General features: G+C 36.7%; 4 protein-coding genes across 4 annotated transcripts; 3 read left to right on the forward strand and 1 right to left on the reverse strand.

Annotated features, from left to right (window-relative positions):
- Positions 1 to 225: 225 nt before the first annotated feature.
- Positions 226 to 2,305, forward strand: LOC118753707 (THO complex subunit 4-like). The gene is made up of 4 exons (XM_036488576.1): positions 226 to 614; positions 1,479 to 1,680; positions 1,746 to 1,955; positions 2,011 to 2,305. The coding sequence occupies exons 1-4, from the start codon at positions 402 to 404 to the stop codon at positions 2,151 to 2,153; spliced, it is 768 nt and encodes a 255-aa protein (XP_036344469.1). The 5' UTR covers positions 226 to 401; the 3' UTR covers positions 2,154 to 2,305.
- Positions 2,306 to 3,227: 922 nt separating this feature from the next.
- On the forward strand, positions 3,228 to 5,217 carry LOC118753709 (probable histone-binding protein Caf1). The gene is made up of 3 exons (XM_036488578.1): positions 3,228 to 3,506; positions 3,612 to 4,169; positions 4,228 to 5,217. Exons 1-3 carry the CDS (start codon positions 3,485 to 3,487, stop codon positions 4,935 to 4,937), a joined length of 1,290 nt encoding a protein of 429 aa, XP_036344471.1. The 5' UTR covers positions 3,228 to 3,484; the 3' UTR covers positions 4,938 to 5,217.
- Positions 5,218 to 7,569: 2,352 nt separating this feature from the next.
- LOC118753708 (protein arginine N-methyltransferase 1-like) lies at positions 7,570 to 9,977 on the reverse strand. The gene is made up of 5 exons (XM_036488577.1): positions 9,812 to 9,977; positions 9,401 to 9,751; positions 9,013 to 9,329; positions 8,766 to 8,953; positions 7,570 to 8,700 (listed from the first exon to the last, which is right to left on the reverse strand). Exons 1-5 carry the CDS (start codon positions 9,822 to 9,824, stop codon positions 8,007 to 8,009), a joined length of 1,563 nt encoding a protein of 520 aa, XP_036344470.1. The 5' UTR covers positions 9,825 to 9,977; the 3' UTR covers positions 7,570 to 8,006.
- A 2,915-nt stretch (positions 9,978 to 12,892) lies between these two features.
- LOC118753711 (28S ribosomal protein S10, mitochondrial-like) lies at positions 12,893 to 14,791 on the forward strand. Its single transcript, XM_036488579.1, has 4 exons — positions 12,893 to 12,999; positions 13,060 to 13,331; positions 13,414 to 13,858; positions 14,129 to 14,791. The coding sequence occupies exons 1-3, from the start codon at positions 12,991 to 12,993 to the stop codon at positions 13,673 to 13,675; spliced, it is 543 nt and encodes a 180-aa protein (XP_036344472.1). The 5' UTR covers positions 12,893 to 12,990; the 3' UTR covers positions 13,676 to 13,858; positions 14,129 to 14,791.
- Positions 14,792 to 15,877: the final 1,086 nt, after the last annotated feature.

The following is a 15,877-nucleotide window of genomic DNA, read 5'->3' on the forward strand; positions in this document are numbered from 1 at the left end:
CAGAAAATAACATGGCGCCGAAATTACAAACATCAGCCAGAAAATTACTTTTTTCTTTTGCTTCATCTTGTCAGATCTTGTGGAATTGGATCATGGTGTTAGCACGTTTGCAAAAAAAGTTTATGTCTGCAACTTGAAGCAAGTGCTTGATCGTGTAGAGCCCATGTTATCAGTAGGTAAACTTAATGCAACCCTATACTACGCTTGGTTGCATCGCTGTAATGGTCGCCATTTTATTTCCGTGAATTCTTTTTGTGGTTCGGTGTGAACGGGAGATCGTGCGCGATTAAAATTAAAATTTCATCATTTTTAACAAAGTTAATTGAAACCCAGAGGGCTTAACCGCTACTTTAAAGTGAAAGCTTAACTTATAAATAGACACCACACAAAAACAGATCACCATGGTTGATAAAATTGATATGAGTTTGGACGAAATTATTAAAAGTCAAAAGCCAAAACCTATTGTCGGACGTGGTCCTAGCATAACTCGTCGTGGAGGTGGACGACCAATTCGAGGCGGCGGTAATGCTGATGGACGTCGCCGACCCGCTGGTGGCGCTACATTAAAAGGACGTAATCGCGGCGGGGGAATACAAAAGGCTAAATTCGCAAGGGTAAAGAAATTGAAATAAAATGAATCGAAATTAAAATGGATAACAATGCGTGGGATTTCATAAATTGAAAGTAAAATTAGCGTTCCGCAGTAAAAAAAAAAAAACATTTGTGGAGTCATGTGCCTCATTTTGCTAAACTTAGTTCTGTTTGGTTATTTTTTATCAACAAACTAAGATGGCCAACAGAGTAAAAAAATAGCAACATACATTTCCCATTGTGAATTTTCTTTTCGAGAAATATACAGAACAAAGATGTCAATATTGCATAAAATGGCTGCACAACGGGACTTGCTGAAAACTACAATCTCTTTGGATGGCGGAAAATGAATTATATTCGAGAAGAGGGCTGATTCAATGCGAGGAAATAGCGTTGCTCTTGTTTGCGTTGGCCCCAACAGGAGCTCAACATATACCTCAAAGCATATTGCATCAATAACCATTTCCCATATAGTTATTTTATACTACTTTAACCCGTAAAATTGAACGATAACTATTTTAATAGTATTGTAAATTTCTGCTTAGAAATATTATGTTTAATTTTCTTTGAATTACATATTTAATTTGATTTGATTTTACCGTTCGACTGATATGTCAGCGGTTCCCACTACGTTCACTCGTTGGCGCGTAAAATGCACTTTGTGCTACTGACCGCCACTGCCACTTCGGTAGGCGTTAGTGACCAATGGTCATATATACGTAAAGACGCATTTGCGAGTGAGGTTGTATAACTGCAGCGACGCTATGGGAGATCGTAATCGAACCAGAACATAAAATTCCTTAGATCGCAAAGTCCAGAACAAAACATCAACAACAACTGATCACAAAAAGAATTCCATCAAAACCTACTACTCCTACTTCCTCTAGGGCGATGTAAACAGCGCATGGAAACACGACATGTACGACGGGCCAAAACGTGGTATTTTAAAAGGATCATCTGAAGTAGCAAAGTTACTTGTCTCCAACTTGGATTATGGTGTATCGGACTCGGATATTCAGGAGTTGTTTGCCGAATTCGGGCCGCTGAAGAAGGCAGCCGTGCATTATGATCGCTCTGGACGCTCATTGGGTTTGTTTGAGCTATATTTATTTGTACTATTTCTTTTAACTAAATTGTTTCATTGTTTTTTAAAGGTACTGCTGATGTTGTTTTCGAACGTCGTTCAGATGCACTAAAGGCTATTAAACAATACAATGGCGTACCCCTAGATGGCCGACCAATGAATATTCAATTAACCACATCGGACGTTTCAGCTCTGACAAGAGTCGGTCGCATTGGCGGAGGTGTTGGTGGTAGTCCAATCAAACGCAGAACAGGTTCAGCCCCACCACCCAGACGTGGAGGTGATGATAGAATAAATTACAAAGGCCTTTTGCTTTAACTTACTTGTAATTGCAGCAACTAGTGGAGTACGCCGTGGCCCACCTAATCGTAGAGGGGCTGCCGGGCCCAAACGTGGTGGGCGTCCCAAACTACCAGAGAAAACGGCAGCTGAATTGGATGCCGAACTGGACGCTTATGTTAATGATATGAAAATTTAGAAATAGTCTTAAGAAATTATTAGCTAAGACACGACTTGATAAATATATTTGACATTGACTTTAAAATATGTGAAATAAATGTTACTTGAGAGCAAGTATGTATAACAAAAAATGATCATTAAAACGAAAGCCAAAAAGTACAATAATTTGAAGCTGTTGCGAAAATTTTCTTCAACAATTTATAAGACGACACTACAAGATTTATTTCAAGTTTTATCTTAAGTATATATGTATGTATCAGTGCTGTACAGGATTAAACAACAAATTTTCATTTCATATGACCACGTTAAGCATTATCTAAAGTTAAAAATACAATTTTGCTATGTTATAAATTCAATTTTTTTTACTCGTAAACGCTTCACATTTTCCGGGATATCCATTCTACCTGAAACTGTAAATAAAATATTACAAGCAAACAATTCAACATGTTTTTTTTTTGTGTATAAAATTGGCGATTATCCGTGGTATTTTTAAAGTCGTTTTCTCGTTCAATAAGTGCGTGTTAATAGTTTATAGTCGCTCGTCCTCCCACAAACAAACAGTTGTAGAAAAATGAGAGTTAAAAACTATTCACAGTCGCTTATTGAATGAGAAATCGACGTTCGCAATACCATGGAAAAGCGATAATCGAATAAGAGTCCTTTATCTACTACTAGTCTACGCTCGCAATACGGGTGATTATGTAATATCCGTGACCATCAAGGCAAAACCCCATATTTGACCATGGGGAAAATATACCATAATTTGTAATTGTGGTTATTGCGTCTTGATCTTTGGCCGAATTGAAATTAACAAATTTTTATTCCAAGTTGATAGCTATCTCCTTTTGTTTTATATTGCGGGGTTTTCCCTTCCACCCAAAAAAGGCGATTTTTTTGCACAGTATACTGCGATACCTAGGCAATTTTGTAAACTGTATATATTGCGCGTGCAACGACTGTTTTATCCAGCACCGATTCTTTTGGAGAAATTTATGGTTGGCAACGCCAATTGTGCCGCTTTTTTAGCGAAAAAATGCAGCCAACTTCACTTAAAAAACTTTGCAGCTTGTATCTGATCGTTTCGTCTTGCTGCCGGTGAATTTATTTTGTGCAACCATTTGTCTACAAATATTTCCATGTTTGCAGCCATTTTAATATAAATTTAAACTGCTAGCAACGTCTCGAATAAACAAATTTCGTGATTTGCCTACTAAAAGTGTTATAGACTTTTTTATACCTCCGTGTGAGTGCTCTGTCTGCGTCGCTGCCTTTGTTGCTTTCGCCGCTGTTGCTTTGTTGTTTTGGCGCCTTTGAGCAAAAGCCAGCGGTGTGAATATTATTCCTGAAAAGATGGTTGATAGAAGTGACAATGGTAAGATCTACTTAGCGTCTTTTTTCCATATTACAGACGCTGGTTTATACTCGTCTTTTGATAGTAAATCGCAAACTACACGTTTCTAAATTGTATTATTTGCAGCTGAGTCTTTTGATGATGCTGTCGAGGAGCGTGTCATTAATGAGGAGTATAAAATTTGGAAGAAAAATACGCCCTTTTTGTATGACCTGGTAATGACACACGCCTTGGAATGGCCGTCGCTAACCGCACAGTGGCTACCGGACGTTACTAAGCAAGAGGGTAAAGACTATTCAGTACATCGTCTGATCTTGGGCACTCATACTTCGGATGAACAAAATCATTTGCTAATTGCGAGCGTTCAGTTACCCAGTGAGGACGCACAGTTTGATGGTTCACACTATGACAACGAGAAAGGCGAGTTTGGAGGATTTGGTTCGGTTTGTGGGAAGATTGAAATCGAAATTAAGATCAATCACGAAGGCGAAGTTAATCGGGCACGTTATATGCCGCAAAACGCATGCGTCATTGCAACTAAAACACCATCAAGTGATGTACTTGTGTTTGATTACACGAAACATCCTAGTAAGCCAGAACCATCGGGAGAATGTCATCCGGATTTACGTTTACGAGGACATCAGAAAGAAGGTTACGGTCTCTCGTGGAATCCGAACCTAAATGGTGAGTTGTGAAGAAATTGAATAATAAACCAAATATAATTGTCAATTATTATTTAAAGGTTATCTTCTATCTGCATCTGATGACCATACTATCTGCCTTTGGGATATAAATGCTACTCCAAAGGAGCACAGAGTAATTGATGCAAAAAACATATTTACCGGTCACACCGCAGTAGTAGAAGATGTTGCTTGGCATTTGCTGCATGAATCCCTTTTTGGCTCTGTAGCCGATGATCAAAAACTAATGATTTGGGACACCCGTAATAATAATACGTCGAAGCCTTCACATACGGTGGATGCGCACACAGCTGAAGTAAATTGTTTAAGTTTTAACCCATACTCCGAGTTCATTTTGGCAACCGGTTCTGCTGATAAGACTGTAGCTTTATGGGATTTACGTAATCTGAAATTAAAGTTGCATTCCTTTGAGTCGCATAAGGATGAAATCTTCCAAGTGCAATGGTCACCTCATAATGAAACAATTTTGGCATCGTCTGGAACGGATCGCCGCCTGCACGTATGGGATTTATCAAAAATAGGCGAAGAGCAGAGCGCAGAAGACGCCGAAGATGGACCCCCAGAGCTATTATTTATACATGGTGGACATACAGCGAAGATTTCAGATTTTTCCTGGAATCCTAATGAACCTTGGATAATTTGTTCAGTATCAGAGGACAATATTATGCAAGTCTGGCAGATGGCCGAAAATGTTTATAATGACGAAGAGCCTGAAATACCAGCATCTGAACTAGAAAGCGCCAACGCCTAATTGGTTTTGTTGCCACAGTTTTTTTTTTAGTTATATATAAATATCTTTTTTTTTTAATTCTACTACATGTCAATCTCACATTGTGTGGGTACAGGGGTACAGAGGATTCAGTTTGCTTTTGTGGTTTTTTCGATGTTTGTAAAAAAGGTATGCGTAGAAATAATTTAATTGTTTTGTATTATCACGCTAACGTTCTGTGTCTGTTCAGCGATGTCTGAAAGAAACTACATATATATATATGAGCAAAAGCTGTCCAAATAAAGTATCATAAACAGGTAAATTTTATTCATTACTTGAAAATTCTCGGACGAAATTGGAAACAAAAAGTCTACCCGTGCACGTTTTTTTGCGTGTGTTTGCAAAATTCCTCCCATATTTTATAGGGTAACTGATAAGTGTTTTTCTCTTTGCCAGTTCCTTTAGCGTGCATTGCTTTTGTTTATGAGTCGTAAAAACGGGTTTATTGGTAAAGATGGAGGGTTGATCGTGTACCCATTGCGCAAAATTATCGTATGTTACAAAAACCAAGTTTTACAGGAAAGTATTTTTTGTACTTAATTGCACTGTAATTTCATTGCAACTGCAATCGGTTGACAATGGGCCGTATGCATAAAAACTAAGCAATTGCTTTTGCTTAAAATTTCATACCTTTCACTTAAATGTATTCGAACAAACTGACTAAAAGGTTTGACATGTTAAGAAAAAGCATTTGCGTAGATTTTACGCATACGGCCCAATCTATACTTTCCATCATCGCATCGCAAGAGTAGTCATCGCATCAGAAGCAAAGTTGATGCTTTTTTTGTTTTTGGTTACCATTGGTGTTTTAAAAAAGGAAAATTCCGAAATGGTGATCATTGTTTTATCAAATGTTCAAAATATGCAATCTCACCTATTCCGATCTACCACGAATTTGTATTCCTATTATCCTTTCGAAAAGAAGAAGTATTGAAAACGTTAAAAAATCTGTCATTAATGGTTTTATTTACGACATAATTCAACGAACGACTGTCGATGCGAATGACTTACCACAACCAGAATAGGGGTGAATGTATGGTTGCAATGCTTCGCAACTCTGCATATACAAACAGTTTAAATACCGCAGCAGAACTGCATCCAAACAAGTACTCTTCTACTGGATGTTAAATAAAAATAATTTTGCGCAAAGGGGCCGAAATGTGTATTTTCCAAAAGATTAAAAATGTTGTCAAACCCCAAGAGCTAATTGCATAACAAAAGTAGATTAAACATGTATAAGAGTATAACATCGCGTGAAACGGAACCTTATATACCGGGTGAACGTGTTAAATATCGTTTTTTTTTTTTAACTTTCTGCAAACCACCTTTGCACTAAAAGGGCAGATACATTTCTAAGGTTACTAGAGAAAATGGTTCTTAATGCAATAAGTGAACCGAGTTGGTAGAAATTGATAAAGCGTTTACCGGGATATTTCCTAAAAACCTATTATTTCTTGTCAAGAGATTGTTGTAAGTATTATTTTGCAGTAAATTAGCGTCCTAAGTTATTGAAATATCGGAGTTTTCGTATTTCTGATATTTACCGTTATATGGGAAGGGGCGGGCTTGTTCGAGTTGCAATCACAACCGCAGTGTTGCGCGCTTAATTTTGGTCCAGTTTGGCAATTTTTAAACAGATTCAGGCAGGTTCTGCAATTCACCTCCGAGTGAATTTAAACGCCCATCAATTTGAATTCAAAACGACTTCGTTCGAAATTCACATGGAAGTGAATTACACAACCCGACTATTGCTTTTTTTGTATTAAGGGCAAATAACTTTAGCGAGTTTTGAGTGTAGTGGCTTCGGTAGTTACTGATGTATCTAGTTTTCGTATATCTACCTGTAAACTAAGTTTATATGGGAGGTAGGCGCGGTAAATGTCCAGTTTCAAAAATTATCAACAGCTTTTTTAGTGAGACTAACCAATTGGCGGCCGCTGTGGTGTAGTGATAAGCAGTGTGCACTTTCACTCTCAAGCCCTGGTCAACTCAAAAAATAAAAAAAAAGTTTTTTTCTTAAATTAAATTAAAATAACAACGGTCGCCTCCCTGCAGGCAATGGAGAACCTCCGAGTGTATTTCTGCCATGAAAAACAGCTTCTCATAAAAATACAACCGCCGTTCGGAGTCACCGTACAACTGTAGATCCCTCCCCTTTGCTTGACAACATCAATGCGAACACCACAAATCGGAGGAGAAGCTCGACCAAACACTAGCATATGTATAAGCACCAATCTATTATTATTATTATTAACCAATGTTAGGGCCGAGGTTGTGAACTGGCTACTGAGATACAGGATTTCATCCAAGGCGAATTTATATCATCAAGCACACCAAAGACTTTATCGGCCGCCGATTTAGTTAGACTTCGTAGTCTCTCCATTACATTTTCGGATGCGATTAAGGTGGTATAGTGTGCGTACCTCTTACATCTTCATGTATTTCAAGCAAGCCCCATCGGCATCCGATAAAGTCAGCAGTGTACGGGGCTCTTAGGCTGATACAAACAACCGTTATAATACCTACACAAGTGCTCTCAGGTATGAAAATTGTTAGAATCTTAGATTTAATAATTTCTTAAAATATTTACTAATCTAAGCAATAATGAAACTCATTTCTAATGATCTACAATGTACACATTTATTTTTGAACGCTATTTTAAAGGGAGTGTCTACTTACACGTGCCACGGTAAAAACTACGCCGAAAGAAGTTCTATTCCACTTCTCCGGCAACACAGAAAGGAGAATTGTGAGTAGTAAATGTTATAACCCCTAAGCGCGGCCGAAGGCTGCCTACCCAGAAAGAAGTTCTGTGCTACTTCTCCGGCAATACAGAAATGAGCATTTTGAGTAGTAAGGGTTATCATCTCTAAGCGCGGCCGTAGGCAGCGTACGCAGAAAAATTCTGCCCCACTTCTCCGGCAACACATAATCCACGTAATTTTACCGTAGATCTACGCTGATTTTTACCGAGGCGCGTGTGTGTAGACACTGCCTATTTTAAATTACCAAAAGCAATTTTTTATATCTTAAAGTGGCCAATCTAATAGATTAATCCAAGTAATAGGAATATTTTTTTCCGAATGCCTCTATAGTGATATCAAGAGATCGCGCACTATTTCTACTGCGACGGCATATGAGGTTTCCTATTATAATATCTCCAGCTTTCACTTTCTGTGGATGCTCCAAAAAGAATACCACTTGCTTCCAATGAGTTGGCTTGTTATTAGGCGAAGTGCTAAACATCACTGGTACGGGAAGGTCAAAATATGTGTCGAAATAACCCACAAATGCCGATAATTCTCCGTTCTTTGTACAATTAAGATTGAGTTGGTAAGAGAAATTGGAATAATTTAAATCAACTTTCCGCAGGTTTAAATCCGCTATTAGATTTGACTCAGTGAGTATGTGCTGCGCATCAACCACGTCTATAAGAGGTTCATGCAATACTTCTTTTTTCATATTTGACATATTCAGGTCATATACATTATCCCAAAATCTCACTTGCTGCTTGTAGAGGGTCTCATTGCCATAACCAACTATGCTCATTGTGCAGCGATTTGGAAGTAACACTCCGTCCTCTCGTAAATGTGTATCCCGGGCATAAATTATACTGTCCAACATACCCTCGAACAGTAGGAAATAGCCCATCCACTCAGAAATTATGATGTCGAATTTTTCTTGTGGTAGCGTAGTATCCTCCAAACGTCCCTTTACCAGTGTGACATTGTTGATGTCATTTTGCCTAGTCATTAAAAATTAAATTTGTTTACCTGCGATGTCGAAAAGTTTACGTGGAAGGGACCTTACTTCAAAATATCCATGGCATTGTAAATTATATCGGAGTTATCTATACCGATTACATTTTTCGCGCCGGCCTGCGATGCGAAAATTGAAAGAACTGCGGTGCCACAACCCACATCAAGTACATCTTTGCCGCTCACGAATGGTTTGTTCAAAAACAACGCATCGCGGTAACTTGTGGTGCGTACGACATCCTTATTACGAAGAAAAAAAATCAGTTATTATTCATTTCATAGGAGGAATTATCACTTACCGACAACATTTCGTGATGTATGCCGAAGTGTGCATAACTACTAAAATATCCACTGTCAGCTTCAGCAGAAAGGGCTGCGACGGAATTGAGAGCCTTTACTTTTCCATTTTTAATGCTAATTGATGGCAATTTTTCCTTCTCCAACAGTCGTTGAAAGCCTTTGCGCATTTTTGTCATATCTTCACTTGCTTGCTCTAGTAACTGTTCTAACTCTCTGACCTTTTCTTTTAAAACATTCAAAGATTGTGTTGCACTTGCATCATTTATGTTAACTGCTTCCGAGTCTGCCTCAGCCAAAAGTGGCATTTCATCGTAATCTTTGCATGTCAAGCATATCAAGTAAATATTTGTTTACTTAATTGTAAATGCAGTGAATATAATTACGTACCATAGCTTAACCATGCTTCGTATTCTTTTGGTTTTAAATATTTTTCGTCGTTCCAAAATGGTTCCTTTGCTGCCAAAATTCTTTCTGCAGTCACATTCTCCCAACGTATGCAATTTATCAATTTAAGAAATGAATACTGGTCCATGTGAAATTTGAATTTCAGTCGATGGAAGTCAATACTATGCAAACTACTCAAGTGTTCAATACCTATTTCCACTGAAGATAACTGCTGTTTACAGAACAAACATTGCACAGCTTCCGTCTCCATTTCCTCGTCAACATCACTGAAATCCTCGTCATCATCGCTATTCGCAGAATTACTGGCCTGTTCATTAATGAGTTCAGGAATATCTAAAGTGAGCAAATGTTAATAATTTCTGGTTTATTAAAAGATAAGAAAATAAAAGCTACCTTCGTGCTCCATTGTGGAAATCAAAAGTCAAAACAACGCACGTGCTGCACCCAACGCAAATTCGCGTTGTTCTCAGTTGTGTTCAAGGCAAATTTATACAAGGTGGTGTTCAAGACGAATTTATACAAGGTGGTGTTGTAAAATTAGCTGATTTCTTCGCCTTACATGTATTTTGTTTGTGCTTTTACTGATTTGACAACACACCCATCAAAAGCAAAAACAAAATTCATGTAAACACGAATTTTGGAGCGAATTGAGATTTGACATAACACCCTCCATACAAAATACATGTGGTTTTCGTTGTTGTAATCTAAATTCGCCAGTAACACCACCTTGTATAAATTCGCCTTGGTCAAAACGGAGACAAATTCCTGTTAGGGACGTTCCGATACCATCAAAGTATCGATACCTACTCAAATGAGTTTACTCAAAGCGCTATTTCGATACTACTTATATGAGGGAAGCGAATGTATCGATACCTACTTATATCGATAACTTTTCATCATTTTATATGCAACAAAGCGAAAGTAATTTTCAGGCGTTATCTGTGACATACCTTTTGCGACACCTGAGGGGTAGATCGACCTATCTCAGCAGCCAGTTTGAAAATGCCCTATCTGAGAAAACTTTTCAAAAGCACCCTATTCCAGAATTTGATTGAAAAACGCCTTATATCAGAAAACTTTACAAGACAACCCTCTTTCAGAATTCGGTACAAAAACGCCCTATCTCACATACCGATTCAAAACGCCCTATCTCAAATATTTTCAGTACATTTTCAGTTGAGGTATCGATATGTTTATTTGATTATTAGTAACATTAGTAGAAATACGATTACTTAGACAAAATATTAAACCTTTGAAAGGTTCCCACAAAACGTTACGGCTACAAAGCATTGCTTGCACTTTGTAAAAATATATCCCCACTTTAGATTTTGGCGGTGCCATTACTTAAAGCAATTATTTTTCATAAAAACGAAGCAATTATTTTCCATAGAAAAAATATGACCAAAAGATATGGAAATTCCTCAAATCTATTCGATACAAGTACTTTTATTTCGATACTAAGAAGGTATCGATAAAACGATTCAAGAACAAAAAATAGTTGGTATTGAAACAAAAGTATCGAGTACATACTCGTATTTACTTATATCGGAACTTCCCTAAAGGCCGGTCCACATAGAACTTTCGCGTTGGCTTTGGCGTTGGCGTTGGTTTGACAGAGCGCACGTTAAAAGTATGCTTGCTACAATGAACGCTTGGCAGCGAATGCTTGGGCCACTAAATTAACATACTAACGACAGATAAATTAATATTTCATATCAATAATTGCATTAAAAACGATATTTCTTGCCCGAACTTGATTAAAAAGGGAAAATATTTCACACAATTTTATTTATTTGCAACAGCTGACGAGCAACGCACGCGAAAAGATGAGAGTTGGCCATTTTTTTGGTTTGTGTTGACGTGAGCGTTGCCGAATTTTGGCTATGTGGACGGCTGCATTTGAATTCATGTATTCATCAGTCAGCCAACGCCAAAGTTTTATGTGGACGGGCCTTAATTCCTGTTGCAAACGTTTCAGATACGGTCAAAATCGGCGCGGCACTTTTTCAAAGTAAAGAGTTGTCCTTTCTTATAAATTTACCTTCTTTTGTTTTATTAAATGGTGTGGTGTTCAAAAATGTTTGCACAAGGCTTTCATGATTTTTTGCCCGGTGGTATATTTGTTCCACCTCTTTGTACAAACATATGTCAGAGTTAATGAAATGATGAAAAGCCTGGGCATACCTAAAGAATACCGACCCTTGAGCTAGAGAAAAAAGAAAACGTGGACGTGGTGCACCAATTACTGCTGAGTTTAATGGTCAAATTTTTTTTTGTGACAGGGGCGACGCTAGGTGGGGGCTAAACGTTGAATTTCTAACATTTTCAAAAGCTTATATTTTGAAAACTATTGAACCGATTTTCAAAATATGGACACAGTTGGAAAGGTAATATTTTGAGAAAAAGTAAAAAAACGAAATTATAACATTTTTTTTTATAAAAAGTATGTTTTTCGTAAAAAAACGTAATTAACTCTATTAACAAATATGTTTTTTGGAAAGACCATAAAAATACCTTTAATTTGGCGTATAATTTTATATAGTAAGGTTTAAGTACAACTGTCAGCAGTGCAATAAAGCAACTGTATTAATGTTATATGTTTTCTGCAAAAGATTTTCAACCCCTTTTATTTGGTAACACAGAAAGAAGTATTCTACGCCGATGACCGCCTATGCAGAAAGGAATTCTACGCAAAAATACTGTGGATAGCGTAGCTTGATTAATTATCCATTTAATTCTACAACTCAATCTTATAACAAATAAGGTGATTAAAAAAAATGGTTTGTATATACAATTTCTTTAGTATTTTTTTAATTTTAATTCAATTTTTGTAAAAACTAAAGAGAGTAAGATTTTCTATCGCGTGATTTTTTATTCCAAATTTTCACCTGCGGCGCTTTTGCTTTGTCATATAAAACTATATTTTTATATATATTTAATCTATGATGTCCATAAAAATTTTTTGCTACAGGTCATATATCAAATTAACGGTATTTTTGTGCTCTTTCTGATAAACATATCTGTTAATATATTTAATTACGAATTTTTTAAAGTAAAACATATGTTTTAAAAAATGCCATTATTTCGTTTTTTACCTTTTCTCGCAGTGTGTATACATTATATACATAGATATATATATCGAATGAAAAGCCCTTCAATCACCTTTTCAACAGTGTCCATAATTAGAAAATCGGTTCAACAGTTTTTGAAATATAAGCTTTTGAAAATGTTAAAAATTCCACGTTCAGCCTCCCTATCGCCGCCCCTGTCAATTTGCACAAAAAAAAAAATATGCCGTTAAAATCCGGAAAAGGGGCCGAACCACGCCCACTTTTTTTCTCTAGCTCAAAGTACAGTATTCTTTAGGTGTTCCAAAGCCTGTGCTTTTTTAATGCTTATTTCGGACCATATAGCTTTTTTTAGCTATTTTATTTGTTTGTTCTACCTTTTTTATTTTTAAGTCCTTCAACACTGGTTGGGTGCATCCGACAAAAATGGAAATACAACAATGCATGTCAGCTGTTTAGCTTGCATAACCTCTATCGAAAACACAAACAAAATTTTTCAGGAACATGATATCGGTAAGTTTTTTTAATTTTAATAGTAAAATTGGTGAATATTTAACACTTCTACATTCGCAGGCTGTCCGAAATTTGTTAACACAACGCGTATCTGCTGGCCTACCTCTGTCACGCCTGACTACAGCTTTGTATAGTACTGATGTGGCAGCCACCACTGGCGAAGGACTAGCAACCATTGCACCAGCGTCTATCAATGAAATAGCTGCTGAAAAGGATAAATTATTTAGTAAACTGGAAATTGAATTACGAGGAATTGATCCGGCGGTGTTGAAAAGTTATGCGTGGTTTGCAACGACGGCAGCAAATCACTTGGACATTGAAGTGGGAAAATGGTAGGTATTTGTACATTTCTAATGTGCTATGTATGTACATATTTTGTATATTCATGGTGCTAGTTCATTTTTAAATTTCCAGCTGGGCTGAGCGCAAGGCACACCATGACCGCTTGACTCTTCTGAAATCGGTGCACATTTATAAGAAGCATCGCGTTCAATACGAAGTCCGCACATACTTCCGATACCTGAATTTCCACAAATTGACCGGCTCAACGTTAGACACTTTTCTAGAGTATATTGAACGTAATCTACCCGAAGGTGTTGCTTTAAATGCTACGAAAACCGAAATACAAGAAATGCCGGAACACTTGAGACAGCCACCAAGTGAAGTCCAATCATAAGTGACTTCAAAGTGTGCTTCCAAGTTTTTATTTATGCTAAAATGTTATGATGTAAGCGAATATATTAAACAACCATAACATGTGGCCGCTACAACAACAACAACAACAACCAAAACACTGCTTTCGTTAGTTAAAAATTAGTTTTGTAAAAACCTGGACGACATTATTTTCTACATATAAAAATTACACCCAATTTACATGATTCAAGTACTTGAAAGCAATTCTTGCTCATTCGCTTTTGTGTTTTCTATTTGCTTTTACACGTTTCAATTCTGTTGAATTCAAGTTTTTGGTTCTTTAAATGAAAAGCAACGAAAATGCCAAAAGCAAAGCAAGAAAGTTGAAACGACTTGACGGTACAGACGCATGCGTACTCGTCCCTTTTCTTCTCAACCCCTCTCTTCCACATGCGAGCAGAATTGAATTCAATACTTGAACTGTGTAAAAGCAGTCTTACCATCTATGCAGCATATGAAAGTACATTAGTGTGCGCCTTATTTATATGGAGATTTTTTTAATTTTTATTTATTTAAATGCATTTCAGAAAAACTCAAATGTATTTCAGAAAAGGGCAAGTGTATTTCAGAGAAGCTCTATGTATTCCAGAATAGGCCCAGGGTGTGTTCAGAAATTCATCAAGCCAGAGCATCAGTCTCTTCCACATCTAAACATTGTGTTATGTCGCGGACTATTGAGGTAAGATGGTTGGAGAAGTGTCTTATTTTCGAAACTAAATTCCAACTAAGTATTTAACCGTGGTTGCGCATATTGGACATTACCATCAATTATAATTTAGAAATAAAGAGACTGATGCTTTGGCTTGATGCACGAGCACAATCGCAATAGATATATGTAGTTTCCCTTGCTTTATTATTTGATCCATGTACTTCAGTCGCCTTTTTACCCCTCTCGGCCCATCCGTTGATTGAACGCTCTTATTAGTTTTAGCATAATTATTTACCTTAGCCCAAACATTCTCAAGGGGTTCAGCATCGACGAGTATGGCCCAGGCGCAAGAGGGTGGGTGCCCACTACTTGCTCAAGTCCAGCATAGTTGGTGCATTTTCGCTGAACAACAATAAATCGCAAATTACGTTGCTCCCAAACCCACCTCTTCTGAAAATCAAGCAGAAATACACTCCTTTTTTTTAATAAGCAATGTCGTCAGACATTAAAACGTTGGCCAGGTATCTTATTAACCTCAGGGGCCAGGTTGTCCAAACAACTTTAGCAAGTTCTAGTTCGTCTTTGTCGTAAGCGTATATCCACACAGGCAGGTCCAGCGAAGGGAAGATCCCACGAAGACCAAGAGTGGTGGCTTACAACTTGAAACAGAAAAACTAAGACGCAAAGAATTACACAATGACAATATTAGAAGTAAAAACGTAAAATAATCAACTAACTCTAAGTAACTTAAACTGACCTCACAAAGCAATTTAGGCACTTCAGAGATTTGGAATTACACCCAAAAAAATTAGTAATCTACTTTTTTTTTTTTTAAACAGAATACATTGACTCCATTCTTAATTACTATTATTCTTATAATTTAATTTATTTATATATATATATTTTTTTTTTAAATTTGTACTCGAATTGTACTTTAGTAAGCACTACAAGGGTGCGAATCACAGCCATACAAATGCAATACAATCATTTGATGAACAGTCTTTTGCAATAAATATCACAACTACGAAATTCAATTACTCGAAATTTTATCTTTTTTTTTTTTTTTTTTTTTTCCAAACTCTACTCTTCTAATATACATAACTATATGTACAAATATATTACTATACTTATTATTATTAATTTATATTTCAATCTCATTAACCTTAAAGGACTTTGTTCAGCTTTACCTTGTGTAGAAAGTGTATTAGCTCACTAAAAAGATACAAATTAGAATTATTAAAAAAATCTTTTAAATTATTACAATTGTTAAAAAAGGTATACGTGCTTCTAGCGGCTGAAAATTTACACTGAAAAAAAAGGTGATCACTAGTCTCTCTGATTCCACATACATCACATAAATCATTTACACCTCTTAGAAATTTGCTTAAAAACGTCCTACCGTATGTGTGCCCCATCATCAACCTGTTAACTAATTTGATATCATGAACACCAAAATTACATTTTTTTGTCAGTAAACCAAGGACGCCTTTTGATATCACTGATATTACCCGCAAAAAAAACTACCTTTAGTACAAC

Source organism: Rhagoletis pomonella, unplaced genomic scaffold, assembly GCF_013731165.1.
Source record: "Rhagoletis pomonella isolate Grant_MI unplaced genomic scaffold, Rhpom_1.0 Rhpom_scaffold_02769, whole genome shotgun sequence".
Classification (NCBI taxonomy): Eukaryota; Metazoa; Arthropoda; class Insecta; order Diptera; family Tephritidae; genus Rhagoletis; species Rhagoletis pomonella.